Raw genomic sequence first — 16572 nt, 5'->3', positions numbered from 1 at the left:
GAAGGGGGACGTTAAAGTAGCAGAATCCTCGAATTGTCGTCGACCGAAATCCTGCGTCTTTTGCCATCCCGCCGTAACTTTCACGTTCTCTTTCTTCTCCAGCAACACACTTATCTAAAGAAGCTTCCGCGCTGCACAGGTGTCGAATGTCACTGGAACACACCCAAGCGGTGTTCGGCCTGCTGTCCGTCTTTGCGACCTCCCACCGGGTAGAACACGAAAGGGTCAACGCGGAATACGAGGCACGAAAGGGGCTACATGCCAAGGCGATCGAGTGCCTCCAACGTCTCCTCGACGAGCTCGACGAGGCGTGCGGTATACTGTTGAGCCTGGAATCCCCAGATCGAGGGGATGCAGTCGCAACATTCAAATGCATGCAGCGCATGCTAGAATCCCAAATTGTCTTGATTCACAGCCAGATCGAGCTTGTTGACCGGGAGGTATCCAGCGCCGTGCTGACGCCGCCCCATAGCCAGAGTTCTCCTGTCATTCAGCAGCCGAAGCGGTTGTCTCCTCTTCCCCGACCGAAGCCGCCAACTCGTTTGCAGCAGAGGCCAGCAAGTTCCACGCGGCCCGTTCGAGACAATACAACGACACAATTAGCCGGGCTTGGTATACATGAGTTGCCACCGCAAGGGACGCCATCCGACGTTCTGTTACGTCCTCCTCGAGCCTCTTTCAGGAGAATAACAAGATTGCCGGTACCGGAGCCCCAAGAGCTCGCCAATGGGACCGTGAAGAAGCCCCTGTCTCCGACGGTTGTTACAGCATCGAGGCGCACGTATAAGCCATGGCCAACCGCAGACGCGGACTTTTCGCGGCCCGCGCTGAAACCCATCACCTTCAAGATGGAACGGGATACACTCCCGCGGCTGCCGGGGGACATGAGCGGCGCAGTGCACATCCGGAGACAGCTCGACGAACAGGAGGAGGCGGACGAACAGGCGCGGACGCACAGATGGCTGAAGGATATCGGGCAGCACCCGGACGATGAGGACGACGAGGGCGAGGACTCAGAACCTCGAGGCCAAAAGAGGCGCGCAGAGGACGAGCTGGATTCACCCCCAGTAAGAGAACCAAGGTACGCCGCCTGCGGGGCGGGAAAGACAGCGATGTGAGCGTAGGGTTGAGAAAACTCTTTGGCAATCTCAACCCCTTTAAAAGGAGGCAGCCACCCGGCCCAAGAAACGACGCCTCTGCAACCGGCAGCACGCAAAACAAATGCTTCGTAAATGATGACTCGGATGGCGAGGGGCCGAGGAACACCAACCCGACGAACAAGGACCCCGGCGGCGTGGGCGGCGCGCCGACCCCGCCGCCCGAGGAACCTCTCCCCGAGATCCCGCCGCCCGTCATCGTGATGGAAAACTTGCGCGACACGTTCGGCGACGGAGAGGACGACAGGAGGGCCCGGCGCTACCGCGACTGGTTCGCGTCTCTCATCGCCCTCACGGAGTCGACGCCGGGGTCCATCACTGCTCCGGGCTTCCTGGCGCGCTACGGGCAGAGGAAGAAGCTCGAGAAGCTGAAGACGGCGCTGGGGCACATGTCCGTCAGGCCCTTTGAGAAGCGGCAGGCGACGCAGCGGAGGATCAAGTCGCTCGAGGGCGGCATGAAGCAGTGCGGGGAAGCGGCGGTGAAGCTCACGGATATGGAGCTGGCGGGGGAATGGGAGGTGAAGAAGAGGCAGGAGGGCCTGGAAGAGTGCTACGGGAAGATGGGCCGGGACGCGGCGGCGCTGGAGAACCAGCAGAGAGAGCTGGCGTCGCAGGTGGCGTTGGAAGAGAAGATATTTGTCGGCGGCGTGGAGCACGGTGATTGCTTCCTCAGCTGGATCACCAAAACGAGGAACAACGTCTACTGGGAGCTCGGCTTTGCCGATCGGACACGGGAGAAGCCGGAAAGAATCAAGGTTGGCCGTCAAACGTATTACTCAGTTTGAAGCCAGCCTAATAAGGCTTCGAGTCCGAGGTTGGGATGAAGTTTGGATCGGTAAGAAAAAGAAAAAAAAAAGAAAAAAAAAAGGGGGGGGGGGGGGGGGGGGGGGGCGGCGGGGGATGGCGTCCAACTTTAGAGCCTGGTGGTTGCAAGGCACACAAAGTTTAGGAAATGGTTGATAGTTCGTGAGAAAATGGCTCGTCCATAGTGCGATTATCCTTGAAACTCCGGTGCTTATCCATCAAACCTATGCGCTCACGGCCCAAGACGAAGTAAGTTAAAAGACACGACGACACACACACAATGCCGCCTCAGTACCGCTGACCGTTCCTCATCTTCTTTTCGCTATTTTTTTCCAACAACTTGTCTCAGTTCATCAACACTGAGCCTCGTCATCGTATTGAGGGATAGTCCCTTGCGAACTACAGGAAGTAGTCGGCCACCGGCTTCTTCGCCGGCATTCCCCTGGAATCCTGTGGCGCCGCCTGGAACACGCGGTACCTCCGAGCCGGCCCAGGCAGAAGGACGTAGTCATCGGTACCTCTGATGCCGCCGCCGTCGCTGCGTCCCACATCGCCATTGCTGCGCGCGAACACGCCAGTTCCAGAATCGTCCTCTGCCAATTCGAGGATCGCCGCAACGTTGCCACAACGGTAGCAGTAGTTGGGCGCCGACCAAACCGTGACGATACTGGCGTCAAACATCTCCTTGAAACCCTCCATAACAAGTTGGTGGGCGCGAGCGATAAGGGAAAGGTCGTTCTTGTGGTTGAAGTCGCGAACAATATCGGCGCCGAATAAGAAACCAGCACCACGCGGAGACAGGCCCCACCCATCGATGTCGTCTGGGTCGGACCATAGAAGGTCGCACATGGCTCCTTCGTGTGGTACCTCTTGCTTCCTGTCCAAGAGCCGAATTTTGTCGACGCTGTCTATCAGAGGCGAAAGACCGCCGTGAACACAGAGGATGGCCCCCGCTGGGTTGCCGACGGAGCCTGATGAGCTCCCCGATGCGCCGCTGCCTGGTGGGCCTGTCTTGTCGCCCGAAGGCGCGCCGTTTGGACTGCTAGGGGTTGGTTGCCGTTGCGGTCGTCTCTGTCTGGGAAAGCGGCTCATTGTTAGGCCGGCCTGGTCACAGACCTCGATCTCTACATCTTCGTCAATGGGCTCTTGTCCCGGTGAGGGGTTGAAAGTGTGTGATGCTCCGAGAACGATGGCGCCGAGAGCAAGGTAGTCGAAAACATCGCAGCAATAGCGCCAGACGTTGGCCGAACCGTATTTTCGCAGACATTCGTCGTAGAAACCATATACCGTAGTGATTTGCCGCGACTCGTGATTGCCGCGGATGAGAGTCATGCGGTCAGGGTAGCGGACTTTGAGGCAGAGAAGGAGGAGGAAGGACTCGAGCGAGTAGAATCCGCGGTCTACAAAGTCGCCTGCATCAGATCAGCGGTCAGCGTATGGGTTCTCAGAGGCAAGCAAAGACTAAGACGGCATACCCATGAAGAGGTAGTTGGTGTCGGGGACATCGCCGCCGACGCGGAAGAGTTCCATGAGATCATGAAACTGGCCGTGGATATCACCGCAAATCTGAGAAGGACATCAGTTTCCGCTAGGTATCGCTTTGTATTGCAGTTCCCTCGCACCGTTACGGGAGCCGTGACGGTGACGACGTTGCCCTCTTCGATAAGCAGCTCGCGCGCCTTGTGGCACAGCTCTCGGACTTGCGCTTCAGGTATCGGCCGGCAGGCGCGCAGTTGCGCGATGGCCCTGAGTCGCGGGTGAGCATGTCGCGCTTGAAGGAGTATGTGAAGTCGCCCATGGAAACTCACTTGTCGAGGTCGCTCATGGCGATAACGGAGGAGGGGCTCTCTGGTTTGCGTCGAGGCTCCCGAGGCCGACGAGTCGCGATTTCGAATTGAAGGAGATAGTAACCCTCTTACTTTATAGCATGTCGTGTATATAAGAAGCCTCAGGGATATCGCAATGCGCTGCTTCTTCTTTCTCTTAGAGATATGGCTCGTTGCCCGATCAGGGCTTTCGGGATTGGATGGCGTCAGTAAGGCAAAGGTAAAAAGACGTGTAAATTGCCATTCAGCAGTCGCCGCCAGTCGCCTGCGAACCCCCAACTTTCCGTCGCGCCGGGATCTACAAGGTGGATAAGGCGACTGGTCTGTGCATCGAAGTGGATCCATATTCCAGCTTGAGATTCCCCATCTCTCGGGATATTATTGATGCGGTGGCCGATGTCGCGTTTCCTCAGGCATACGCCCAATGGCATGCCACGTCGCTCAGTGTGGACCCACTCCAAGACATCATTATCCAATCAGATGGTCTGTATAACATCAAGCTTCACTCCAGGAGCGAGAAAATTGACGGTTGCCATCCATCGTCGCGGATTCCAAGGCTTCATCAAGGGATCGACGCTGGGCCTCTTCACGTTGTCGCGCGAGCATGGTGCTGTTATAGGTGAGTCTTTATACCCAATTGACTCGTTATAATCACACCGAAGGCTTCTAACGCTCAATTGCATACAGAAGTTCGGGCCTCCTTTTCCGAATCAAAACCTGCGATCATGCCACCACATCCCCTCCACCCACGGTCGCGTATGACCTCGTCGCTCTTCGCAACCACTGTTGTCGCAAGCTTCTTCGTCGTCGGGATGCCACATTTGCTGCCGTGCCCGGCACCCCGAGTCACATATGCCGACGGAGAAATCGTGGTGGGCGAGGACGGCCGCCGGAGGAGGCGGAAACGCCGCGAGGCAGGCCCCGAGATCAAGGACGGCATTGTCAGCTTCAACCAAGTCGGCGACGAGGAGACGATACGAGCACAGCAAGAGCGATTGAAGAGGGAATGCCCAGTGCCGAAACCTGGCGGCATCTTGGGAGAGTGGTTGGGATTCCACGGGCCGAGTAAGGGAGCAGAGTCGACGAAAGCAGAGAGGTGACGATGGCAGGTGAACATATGTACAACTCAAGATACCATTCATGTTTCATGACGCGACGCTGCTCTCTTTGATTCGTGATTGTTTGGAACTAATGCTAAGAGAAGGATGTTGCACGTCGCACGCTGGAATAACGCCACTCAGCTGGCCGAGAGGCAGCAGAACCAAATCAAGACAACAGTCCGTAGCGACGTCTTTCTGGGACGGAAACAGCAGGCAGGGTTTTGCGTGGCGAACGGCGTGCGGGTTGCATAGACAAATGGCAGTCTAGCATCTTGCAGCCTTGCACCTCATTCCTAGCTTCTCAGATCTCGCCACAGGCAGTAGCCTTGGACAGCTACAAATCCGATTCTTAGCCACAGGGGTACGGCATTATGAAAGAGGGGGCGTTCTTCTGTTCTGAGGTTACAAATGCACGACCAAAGTGACATATGGTTGTTTACAGTCACGCCTCCCGTTCACTGCATCGAATCAGAGAGAAAGTGTAGGTTTCCGAGCAGGGTTGCCATCAATACCAGCTCTGCAGTATTGTCTTCGCACCCTTTGCCTCTCAAAACATCTGCCTTCCCAAGCCATGTGCTCCAGAGTTGTGCATTACTCGAGTAGCGTGTACGAGTAGAGTAGGATTCGCAACTAAGGATTCGCCGCTGTTAACAGCACCCGAACAGCTGCTGGCTGAGGGGTAGGCAAGGCAAGTCTAAATAAGCACTCGTCTTTGAAATCAAGGTTAATGTGGCGAAGTGTACTCCGTACCTGAAACACCATTGCAGTTTTCCCCCTTGCAAAGTCGCATCCTCACGGGTATTCAGGCCAATCTGGTTAGGGTGGTGGTTTGATGGGTTGCTCGGGTGAGAGCATCACGACCACCTCATGGGTTATAGTTTAGGAGCTGCAGGTCCAACAACCTTTCTTCTGGCTTCTTTTTATTTGTCAAGATTGATGGAAGGACCCGTCACGATCTCGTGATCGCTGCGCATCACTTGCTATGTTTCCCTCTGGGCCCCGGGGTGTCATCCTTCAAATGCCGTACATTTATCGACGCATGATCTTCCGGGAAATTAAATAGAGGGTGACAGTTGAAATTGAAAAAGGAACAAAAAAAACAATGCCTTGACTGATTTGCCAGAGCACGAGGTTTGAAACCTTCCCACGGCTGGATTGCGTCCGGACGATCGAAGGGATGAAACGTCAGCAAGACTTGGTGTAAGATCCACGCTGCCAGGTCTCGCCCTTATCCCTGCGTCGCAACCTCAACTCCCGTTAACAATCTCTGAGGCTGAAGGCGCCGGATGCGCGATTCGCCGCACAAGAGCCGGCGCTCTTTTTGTCATCCCCTTCAGGGAGGGCTGGGGACAAACCTCACTACAGCCCTGTCGCTAAAACAAGCTTACTAAGGCTCTCTCGTCTTATTAAACGTGGAGGGGCGGGTAGGTCGCAGCTTGCAGTCTAATCTGTCAGATGCCAAGAACGGCTCAGATCAGTCGAAACAGCCGATGAACGAGTCACGACAGGCGGATCGTGCGCTGAGGCACGCGACATGGAGGTTCAGAGTTGAGTTGGCGGGTGCCATCTGTTTTCTGACGGAGCCGACTGAGACCGGACTCGACACCTCCATCGCAGCCCGGACCCCAAACTCTGGGGTCACCTCACTACCCCGTACCTGGGACTTCAGACGCCACCCGCCATCAGCCTGCCGGATGATTTAGAATTCTGGATGGCGTCTGTCTCACGAGTGCCGAAAGATGCCATCCGATCTTGGCGAGGGGCCATGTACCAATTGGCGAGCATGGTCCGCACGAGTTATGCTTAATGACTGCTCTGGGGAGTTGAGAAGATAAATAGAGACCGTTTCCCCGGACCGAATTGTGTTTTGTTCTTCATCCCTTCTCTTCAGTACAGTCTTTCCACTTCAACTTCTCTTCTACCATCCAAGAGCTGTGCTCTATTTCCATTCTTTCTCAACTTCTGTCATTCCTTGATACCCAGTAAGTCACCCAGCCCAAGCTGTTGAAACGAGCAAGAGCTGACAGTTGCCTAGTTTTTCCCAACACTTCACTTCACTCCACAACAGTCCTTTCAAAATGAAGTCCTCCATGGTTCTCCTTGTCGCTACCGGCCTGGTGTCGGCTCTCAGCATCCCCCAGCTGGACGCCCGCAATGCCGTTGCCCGGGTCGCTGCCTCAGCACCTGCCGCTGCTAATTCGGCTCCTGCTTCCGCGGCTGAGGGTGCCGCAGCTCCCGCCGCCAGCGGTGACGCCGCTGCTGAGGATGCCAAGAAGAAGGCTGAGGAAGATGCCGCTAAGAAGGCCGAGGAGGATGCCGCTAAGAAGGCCGAGGAGGATGCCGCCAAGAAGGCCGCGGATGACGCTGCCAAAGCTGGCAAGAACAACGACAACAAAAACAATGATGACGCCAAGAAGCAGCAGGAAGATGATGCCGCCAAGAAGCAGCAGGAAGATGCTGCCAAGCAAGCCGAGGAGGCCATGAAGAAGTACCAGCAGCAGCAGGAGAACAACAACAACGACAACAACAACCTGAACAACCAGGACAACAACAACATCAACAACAACAACGCCGTTCTGGAACAGAACATCCAGCTCCTCCTCGCTGCCATGGGTCTCAACAACGTCGTCAACGTCCAGGCTCTCGCTCAGCTCCAGGCCCAGCAGCAGCTCATCATGCTCGCTCAGCTCCAGCAGCTTGCTCAGCTCGGCGCCGTCGGACTGGTCAACCAGAACCAGATCCTCGCTCTCGCGCAGCAGGGACTCGTGTTCGGCGGCATCAACGGCCTCAACAGTCTCAACCTCTGTAAGTCAAGTCCTGCAACATCCAGACATGACGTTTTTCACGGTGCTAACAAGCCTGCCTACAGTCAGCTTCCAGTAAATGAGGTCTCGAGCCCTGGCTCTCTGGCTGAGTCGGAGCGGAGTCAAACGGTGACCGTTTGGGGAGATGGCTAGGCTTTGGACTGGCATTGTTGTAGCAATGAGGGTATGTTTCCACGCGCCCGGGTTGGCTTGAAGTGTCCCTAGTGGACGCTCGCCAAGGGCTTGACATGATGGCGTTTGGGGCTTGCTTTGGTGCTCTGGCTGCAGCTGCAGCTGGGGGCGAAAGGGCTTGGATTGTTTAGTTTATGGGTTACGATGCATTATTACGAGGCTGTCCGCTTGAAGCTTGGACAGGGGTTGACATGTGTTATGGTGTATCATAAGAAAAGAAAAAAACCATTTGTCACCTGCCATGGTTCCGGCTGCTGCCGATACGAGATTTGTGAGAGTGAGGGTGAGAGAGAGTAAGAGAATGTGTGCTGAATCGGCTGGCTGAGCGGTCACAAGACTGTGCTGATGAGACGAATGTATTGAATGTATTGTTTGCCAGTTTGGCCGGGAAATTCCTAGCTATCTGGTGTGCCAAGACCGAGCCTTGACAGCAGCTCTACATAAGCTCATCGCCGCTCCTTGGCACCATTTGGCCGGCACGCTCCTTGACTCTGGTAACTTCGAGTACAATGAACGCCCTTTCGCAACATGATTGATGGTTGTTGGTTTTTTTACTCTATCGAGTTTTTCCGAGAATCTTTAGGTTTCTTTGTCCCTATGTCACACGTGTACACACACACACACCCATTTTTTATTTTCTTTGTTTCCCCTTCTTCGCTTGATTCGTTCTTGCTTTCCCTGTAGTCTACTCTCTTATCTTATTAAAAAAAACATTACAGAACCTGTCATGAGATCATGAAAGACCTTTCTCTGTCGTTCACTTTAACGGCCGAACATAAAGCAACCATACGCGCCGACCATCCGATGAGGATGGTTCTCGGCTACATCCGACTCGTCTGAACAGAAAGGAAAAAAGGAAGGGGGGGGAATAAAAAAGGGGGGGGGGGGGGGGGGGGGGGTCGGTATGAGTGCCCGAGACAGCAAACAGCTGCCATCTGAAAATCGTCTCATTACGCCAGGGTAAGGTATGTAGCTACTCGGAGGCGAATGAAAAGCCTGCTACTTTGCTGCGCTTGTCAAACGCCAATCCAACTCTCTTCCCTCCGGAATCGTTGAACATCCGGAATGCTCGCATCATGTGGGGCCGGGCATGGTGCAAGGGTCGCTCACGTTCGCGACCTAGCCGTCATCCCCCGACAATGCCATGGAGGGAAGATGCCTCGCCGACAGCAACCTGTGACACTTTGAGGGGCTCGGGCTTCGAATGCCGGACAGGGGGTTTTTTTTTTTCTTTTTTCTTTTGGACGACGAGGGCCCGGACGTGTGGAAGGGATGCATAGCAAGCCTGCACATTTGACACTGACAGCCCTGCTAGTGGCCGGTACCTACTCCTAGGTAGCTGCTCCCGGACCGCCCCCCAGAGGAGAGACTCAATATCATTGGTGTCTTACCCGGAAAGGGATAGTGGTAGAGGATCCAACGGCCAATGACGACTCGGCTGTCAGCGCAGGAGCCAGCGAATGATCAGTGCCATAGACGGGGAAGGGGTACCATCGCGTCACAGTCCCACTGACACGACTCTACGAACAGTCACAAAACCTTAGTTGAGCCGCTCAAACGTCTCTATTTCCCTCAGTTGTGTGTGATTGGTCGTTTCCCAACGGTTTCGTCCAATCACGGCACTCGTGCTTTCCACTTTTGGGATGAAGCCCCAGGCCTACCTGCCCACCATCGACACTCCTTTGACTCTCTCGACTCTTCGTCCCATCAATGCCCTCGCCGACATTCCGGCTCGGCGGTCTCCTAAAACGGAGCACACGCCTGGAGCTGGTGCCTCAGCTCAACTTCATCCCTTCAGAGAGACGCCTCCCAGGTCCCCGCCTTGAATTGCCACAACGGCCTGTTTGTTGCCCGGCGACAGCCCGCCCGCCTTCCCTCCCCGGCAACCCTCCCCGGCAACTCTCCGCAAAGTCTTCGGATGGCACTTCAGCCATGACTGCGCCGTCCTGACTGATCATCCCCCCCATGCTCTTCCGTCTTTATCCGGTCCAAACGTCCATCACGCATAATCCGCCACTGCTGTTCCGCGCCCTCCCTGATCAAACCGCCCCTCCCTCACCGTTGCTCCTCGCCAACAGCCCTCACGAAACGGATTGCAATCGCTTCTAATCTCATCGCAGATCTCGAGACAACCTCAGCTTCAATTCTTTTCATGCTACTCCGGAAAACGAAGACTGGAGGGGCCGTTCATTGACTCGGCGACGCCCAGCCGACTCGTCAGCCCCCTTCGGGCATTCATTCGTCGTCCCACCACGCACAAGACCCGCTAAGTAAGGTTAATTCTGGCTTTTGGTCGCACGCACGCATGTCCTTTCCAACCGCAGGTCGTCTGTTTCCTCGCCCCCCCTGCCCACCCTGCCGTGATTCCTAGTCTCGGGCCTGAAGCGATCCGAACATGGCATTTGACAAACTTTTGGCCGGCGACAAGCACAATTCTTTGCCATTCGCACCATCGGGGAATTTACTGGCGTGTGACTGGCAGATCCATGTACGAGCACAGGACGGGTTCTTACTATGATCTATTCGGCATTTGGCTATTCTCTGTTTCCTGAGTGGCGCAGCCAACATCATCCGAAGACGCCTGGCCCCCACCCCTCTCGCCATCCCGCCACCCCTGGTCTCATATCCCTGCTCAACCGTTTGATCCCATACGCTTCCGTCCCAGCATTACCTGAACTTTGATACGCCCCGGATCACTTACTCGCCATCTTTCCGGGCGCACGGGGCACGTCAACCCACTCTTGGCAACGGTCCGAACTCCACATGCTTCGTGCCGCAGCGCAACCGTCCAAATGCATACCCTCCCTGACATCTTGGCTTCTGTTCTTCTTGTATATAAGAACTCCATGCCGACGACTGTTGAGCGTTTCCTTTCCTTCCTCATCCACTCACACAAGTCAATCATCCGGTTCCATCTCTTTCATTTCATCTTCATTCTTTCACTCCAGAGGTCAGTAGTTTCCGAACCCACGACGAGAAACATCTATAACATCTTGTGCTAACCCATCCGCAGCTGTGCTCATTGTTTCACTTCACTCTCTTTCCACCCACCAGTCTTTACACAAAACACACAGAGCTGCGCTCTCTTGTCACCTTATAACTCTTAATCCAACTTCAATCACCTACACAAACCCCCCACCCACCACCACCAGCCAAAATGCGTTTCACCAGCATCATCGCCGCGGCCTTCGCCGTCGTCGCCACCGCCGCCCCCACCACCGCTGTCGAGCCCCGCGGAAACGTCAACCTCGCTGCGCTCAACAACCTCCAGGGCTTCAACAACTTGGACCTCAACTACCTCCTCGCTCTCAACCAGCTCAACCTTGGTGGCCTTAACCAGCTCGGCCAGGTCAACAACTTGAACCTCGCCGCCTTCCAGGGCCTCTTCGCATCCCAGAACTTCGACCTCAACGCCCTGCTCCAGCTGCAGCAGCTGTCCACCCTTCTTGCCATCCAGCAGCAGGGCCTCTTCAACAACAACATCAACCTCGCACAGTTGAACTTCGGCGCCCTGAACTTTGGCTTGATCAACAACCTTGGCGCCATCAACCTCGGCCAGTTCATCGACCCCAACCTGATCGGCCAGATCACCCAGGTTGTCCAGCAGTCTTCCGGTAAGTCCCTAACCACTGTCCTTCTTGAAGATCAGGCACTAATTCATACCTTGTTTCAGTCGTCCTCGTCGGAAAATAAGCGCTCTCTTGTACATCTTTACAGATAACCAAGAACAACTAGCATATGGCCGGTTCTGGCCAAGGATGATATTGTGAGAAGGGAGTTCAGTCAATGAGGCACATGTATGAAGTTTGCAACTGGGTCATATTCGGGGTCACAGTGTTTACGCCACTCATTTAATATCTGGCGCGATCTCGTTCATATGATCGGCACATTGAGCATCTTGGCATCGTGGACATTGGAATAGTTTTACGACGGCATGAGTGGGTCCGGGACCAATGGATACTTGACTTTAATCATTTTGCTCGTCTTCCATCGCTTCTCGAAAATGCAAACATGTTTCCCTCCTTCGGAGAGAAAGTGAAACCCCTTGGCTCCGGGACCGGCCAGGCAGATTTTCTCCGTGGGCCCACCCCCCTTCCGTCCGAAGAGAAACAAATCGTTGCCAAGTCTCGGCATTGCGGAATGTTGTGCGGCGATGGCGAGCGGTGGGTATCTGCGCGTCCTGAGCGAAAAGCCCCGTTCCTGTCTAGTACTGACCTGGTTCCAGAATCAAAGACGACGGACGACCTACCAGCCATCCCCAGCGCGCCAGCCGTGCACGGCATCGCGGCCCCTGTGCGGAACCCTCCTCCTCCCCCCCTGCTTCCCGCGCGAGAGAGAGAACCCCGCCTGCCGTCGTCGGAAGTCCCGCTATGCTTCGGTGCTTGCTTTTGCCCTTCTTCCTCCGTCGTTTCTTATTTGGCCTTAGCGGAACCCAGTGTTTCCGAGGAGCCTTAGCATCTCGTACGTTTCCTGCAGCAACAAAAGAGGACTTCCATCCCGGCTGCCTTGTTTTTGTTCTGAAGCCTCTCCCGCCCCTCCCCGACTAGGCTCGCCAAGCCCCGGCCAACGTGCATCGTACCGGTGTCAGGTAACCCGCCAACCCCCCCCCCCCCCCCCGGTAACGTCGAGGATCGGGACTCTGTACCGGTCTTCTCGCCATCCTCTGCTCGACGCTTGGTCTCATGTATCCCTTGGGTTTCCCACCGATACGGGGAGTAGCTAGCTTTGGGGTGGTGCCTGCACACTTGGTCCCGTTGAATGTCTTCATCGACACGATGCTGCCAAGAGCCAGCCGTATGGGTCTATGCGAAACCCGAAGGATTTGCGAGCCGGTGGAGAGGACCGCGGCAGGCGTCGTAGCAGTCTTGTTGGGGAGGCACCGCCCTTTGTGCCGGGGCTACCAGCATCGCAGCCCCCCCCCAGCACCGCAGCCCATCCATTCGCCCAGGGGCCAGTCATCGACCCGAACCCGGGCAATGGGTTACCATGCATATTACGGAGGTGGCTCTCAGTACTTGGGTCTATCACTTGAACAATACCGACCCTCATGAACAGGTCGATTACTAGCCCTACGAACACCTGGTACTGCCACCGCCTGGGTTCTCCTCCGCCGAACTTCGCCCAGTCCGCGCTGTTTACTATCCAGGGTATGTAATCTACTACTATGACGGTCCACAACGGCCAAGGGAGACGGGATGGCACAGTCCCGAGGGCCCGGGAGATCTCCTGGGGAAGAGATGTTGGGATTGTCAGGCGTCTCCAGGGGAGAGTAGCTGAAGAGAGAGGAAGGGGGGGGGGGGGGGGGGGCTCCTCGTCGGCCTCTTAGGATTGCGCAGCCCGCCCAGACGCACGGCATGGGCGAAGTTGGTCAACACACGGGTGGTTTGACGTGGCAACGCAGGTCGCCGGCCTTCCTACGACCACCTCATAGTCGCGGACGACAACAAAAACCAAATCGCCATTTTTTCGTTGGGAGGTTTTTTTTTATCCGTTCTTTTCTCCCTTCTTTTCTACGCCGCTGGGGTTTTTTTTTTCTCCTTCTTCTTTTTTTGTTATTGTTGAAAATCTCACCTGAAGCGCGCCGCCGCACGGGGAGGTGAACGTAAGCCCGGGCCCCGGGACGGGAGGGTCCGAGTTCCTGCCGGACGGGGGTGGACACAAGAACGGACCTTCTTGGCCGACCGGCCCCCCTCCCCCCGGACCCACACGAACAGGAGCTGCAGGACGATGCGCGACACGGTTGGTGCGGAAGAATTAAACTCGCAGGCGAGAAGATCCGGGTGTTTGCGGTGCATGGAGAGCTGCACAGGTATCCATCCCTATGCAGTATACAGATGCTCGTTGAAGCGATCTGCCAGACAAGGAAGGTCATGCGCCATCGCGATGACGCCTTCTTCTTCACACCCTCCTTTCTTGTCCTGCACGAGAGGCTTGGCAGGTATCGCCGGCGGGCGGCTCGGGCTGGCGCTCGGACGATATCTTTCCTTTGGGGTGGGTGGGGGGGCCGTGGCATCTCCCCGTTGGCAGTGGCAGACCTTCGGACGGGACCACAGCCGCGGCTGCGTAATGCGCCGCGTTAGCAAATCTCTTGGAGCTTGCGATATCCCATGCCTCCGCTTCCAGTGACTCGACGCTGCCCTCCCGGCGCCGGGGCGCCCCGTGGGCCGAAGCCATCAAAAGCCTATTCAGCCACTGGCTCAGGTAAGAGTCGCGGCGACAGTGAGCTTACGTAGGTAGGCTAGTGAGTAAGTCTCATGTGTCGCAGTCCGTGGTGAGATCCCGAAGGGTCGGGTCCAATGACCCAGGCCTTGACGGCAAAGGGATTGGTCGTCGGATGGGGGCCCAGTCATACGCCTCCTGCTTTGTCGTTGTGGAATGCCGGATGCAAAAGAGACTACAGGGAGGCCTGCTAGCAGAAAGGGCACTTGGGAAGATCGCTAGCCCGTCCCGGGGCGGCACTTGTCGGTGAGACGGCGACGGGCCCGAGACTGGGAATCGCCTCCAGATTGTTCGATCCCATCAGGCGACGGATCGAATTCTCTAGCATTCTACCTTTTGGCAACCGTTGCTTTCCTTTTCATCTTCTTTCTTTTTGGTGTGGAGGTGGAGGGTCGGCTAAACCCGTATCGCTACCTCAGCCGCCATCAGCTTCGATGTCTTGGAAGGCGCCATGCCTCAGGAATCGGTCGCCGAGGTGCCCGCGATGGCTCTGTTAGGCAGAACCCCCCAATCAGGAGCTCGTTAGATCTCTCTGCAGCCCAGGCCACGTATCCCGCTTCGTCCTGCCAAGGCTGCACTCTTGCTGTGGTCCCTCTGTGTTGGTCGAAGCAGCTTGGGCGTCCGGTCTGGGGCCCGAGCGATGCGCCCCGATCTGTACACTGCTGGGTTCAGATGCGCCTGCGAAAGGGAACAGACTAGTGGGGGTGCGTACCACGGGCTGGATGGAAAGAGGCTTATGTTGACGACGGCCATCCGTGATGGCTGGTCAACATGGACCACAAAGCCACGCCCAAAGCTCCCAGGTACAGAGCAAGTGTCATGTCTTTTGGTGGCTTGATGTCGTTGATCTCACAGTCCAGCCGCGGGAGGAGCAAATGTTTTGGTTGGTACAATGGAGAGGTCCGCAAGACAAATCCTCGTGGACTAGTGGTTATGCCGTGGGGCCTACAGTCCAGTTACCAATTTTTCCGAGGATCCCAGCCATCAACAGCACGTTCCTGTCCCACCGCCGCAACATCAACGTGGCCATTCGGTCCTAGCAACTCGCCTATGCTATGGCTCGCCTGTGTGCCCAAGTTGCCGCTGCATAGATGCAGTAGCCGGATTAGAGTTATGTATCTGCACTCTCTGATCCTGTGGCATCACGATGGTTACATCTTCAGGATTGACTATGGCGAAAGAAGACCAGACACGTTTCCGGCAGGCCTCGCTCTGAAGGATGCCCAAGAACTTGCTCACATTGGAAGGATAGCAAGAGCCACAAATGCCGAAGCGCCCACTGCCACAAGCCCGGCGTCGCAACAGTGTAGCTGCCAAGTCACCGCACCTGATATCGAGTCCGTCGGGGAGAGTGCGGGATGCGTTTCGCCAGCTCCGATCGATGCCGTCTGGTGCACGTATTATGAGACCACGGCAGATTCCGGACAGAGAGAGAGAGAGAGAGAGCGTGGTGCACGGCTTCCGGACAAGTCGTTACGAGCAGCCTGGGTCACACGCCACGAGCCCTTTGTTCGGCTTCTGAAGGGGGGAGATCTAGACCCTCGACCTTCCGGGTAAGGACGCCCCGGTGCAAAATTCAAATCCCGCTCCAGACTCGTTGCTGTGTTTCTCGAAGCGTCGTTCAAAGTACAGCAACGTGGGGCGACTGCCGAGCCTGGGCCCCCGGGTTGCTTCAAGTCGTGACTGCTTGCTGCCGACGAGAGGAAGAGCCGCAATGGCAAGTAATCATGTTGTCATCATGGGTACGTGAGCCACACGATGCAAAGTTTCGGTTCTGCCCACGGACAACCGAGCAGACAAGCCCGATAGACGGGGAAGATGACGGCCTTGGACCCTGAAAGAGGCTATGGGTGACGTGGTGGACAGGGGGTGGCAGGGGATTGTGCCCTTTTGGGAGGTAGGGAAGGATCCAGCTCAGGAGCTCTGAGACGAACGGCCCGTCCTACGGCTGACTGTTGGCACCAGCCCAGGCACCCGGCAGAAATCATGGACGCGGCCAAGGCCATGCTCAGGAATGAACAAGGCGTCGAGATTTACATGGTGGAGATGGGATAAGGTTGTGCGTGTAAGACGTGCAGCCCGTACACTAGTGTAATCAACTACCATAGGGACGGCGGTTAGGGAGGGGGGTTTGTTCGAGGTTGCTGGGACGAAGGAAGGAAAAATGATCTGACGTATGGTGCATTAATGCAGTGACGCGGAGCGCGTTATGCAAAATGGCGGTTGGTGCTGGCGCTAGTTAGCCAAGGCTGGGCCGAAACAGTTGAGGTCGTGCTTCAGTGATTTGGAGTAAATACGCGGGTGCTGCACGGTTAGTGTGCGGGAGGTTGGAAGAATGCGCGGGCGGGCGTGCTCCAGTCGTTCTGCATGTGGTTGCATCTCCGGTTGCAGCCAATTCAGGTACGGATACATGGGGAAAACAAAAAACAAAAACGCGTGCGGGATCAAGGTTAGGCTCGGTGGACTGGCA

At 56.1% G+C, this 16572-nt stretch overlaps 6 protein-coding genes across 6 annotated transcripts; 4 read left to right on the top strand and 2 right to left on the bottom strand.

Moving 5' to 3' along the window:
- Window positions 1-146: 146 nt before the first annotated feature.
- LY79DRAFT_667396 (uncharacterized protein) lies at window positions 147-1942 on the top strand (the record flags this gene model as incomplete). The annotated part of the gene is made up of 4 exons (XM_060563365.1): window positions 147-315; window positions 477-612; window positions 683-1081; window positions 1165-1942. The coding sequence occupies 4 exons, from the start codon at window positions 147-149 to the stop codon at window positions 1940-1942; spliced, it is 1482 nt and encodes a 493-aa protein (XP_060417247.1).
- Window positions 1943-2041: 99 nt separating this feature from the next.
- LY79DRAFT_601674 (calcineurin-like phosphoesterase) lies at window positions 2042-4090 on the bottom strand. The gene is made up of 4 exons (XM_060561849.1): window positions 3770-4090; window positions 3584-3707; window positions 3437-3527; window positions 2042-3373 (listed from the first exon to the last, which is right to left on the bottom strand). The coding sequence occupies exons 1-4, from the start codon at window positions 3784-3786 to the stop codon at window positions 2361-2363; spliced, it is 1245 nt and encodes a 414-aa protein (XP_060417246.1). The 5' UTR covers window positions 3787-4090; the 3' UTR covers window positions 2042-2360.
- A 213-nt stretch (window positions 4091-4303) lies between these two features.
- On the top strand, window positions 4304-5320 carry LY79DRAFT_701434 (uncharacterized protein). The gene is made up of 2 exons (XM_060564924.1): window positions 4304-4406; window positions 4475-5320. The coding sequence occupies exon 2, from the start codon at window positions 4513-4515 to the stop codon at window positions 4885-4887; it is 375 nt and encodes a 124-aa protein (XP_060417245.1). The 5' UTR covers window positions 4304-4406; window positions 4475-4512; the 3' UTR covers window positions 4888-5320.
- Window positions 5321-6965: 1645 nt separating this feature from the next.
- On the top strand, window positions 6966-7770 carry LY79DRAFT_667393 (uncharacterized protein; the record flags this gene model as incomplete). Its single annotated transcript, XM_060563364.1, has 2 exons — window positions 6966-7692; window positions 7757-7770. 2 exons carry the CDS (start codon window positions 6966-6968, stop codon window positions 7768-7770), a joined length of 741 nt encoding a protein of 246 aa, XP_060417244.1.
- A 3270-nt stretch (window positions 7771-11040) lies between these two features.
- Window positions 11041-11576, top strand: LY79DRAFT_667392 (uncharacterized protein; the record flags this gene model as incomplete). The annotated part of the gene is made up of 2 exons (XM_060563363.1): window positions 11041-11497; window positions 11557-11576. The coding sequence occupies 2 exons, from the start codon at window positions 11041-11043 to the stop codon at window positions 11574-11576; spliced, it is 477 nt and encodes a 158-aa protein (XP_060417243.1).
- Window positions 11577-13171: 1595 nt separating this feature from the next.
- On the bottom strand, window positions 13172-14135 carry LY79DRAFT_544572 (uncharacterized protein). Its single transcript, XM_060557123.1, has one exon. The coding sequence runs from the start codon at window positions 13894-13896 to the stop codon at window positions 13309-13311; it is 588 nt and encodes a 195-aa protein (XP_060417242.1). The 5' UTR covers window positions 13897-14135; the 3' UTR covers window positions 13172-13308.
- Window positions 14136-16572: the final 2437 nt, after the last annotated feature.

This window comes from Colletotrichum navitas (assembly GCF_030913465.1).
Source record: "Colletotrichum navitas strain CBS 125086 chromosome Unknown LY79scaffold_12, whole genome shotgun sequence".
NCBI lineage: Eukaryota > Fungi > Ascomycota > Sordariomycetes > Glomerellales > Glomerellaceae > Colletotrichum > Colletotrichum navitas.
Note: the sequence above shows the minus strand (reverse complement) of the source record. Positions and strands in the feature narration are given on the sequence as shown.

Bases quoted from the DNA above. Each gene is read 5' to 3' on its own strand.
- LY79DRAFT_601674 (XM_060561849.1), bottom strand. The intron at 3,528-3,583 runs GTGCGAGGGAAC...TGTCCTTCTCAG, and splicing joins CCGTCACGGCTCCCGTAACG to ATTTGCGGTGATATCCACGG. The intron at 3,374-3,436 runs GTATGCCGTCTT...GATCTGATGCAG, and splicing joins CACCAACTACCTCTTCATGG to GCGACTTTGTAGACCGCGGA.
- LY79DRAFT_544572 (XM_060557123.1), bottom strand. From the start codon at position 13,896: ATGCCACGGCCCCCCCACCCACCCCAAAGGAAAGATATCGTCCGAGCG.
- LY79DRAFT_701434 (XM_060564924.1), top strand. From the start codon at position 4,513: ATGCCACCACATCCCCTCCACCCACGGTCGCGTATGACCTCGTCGCTC.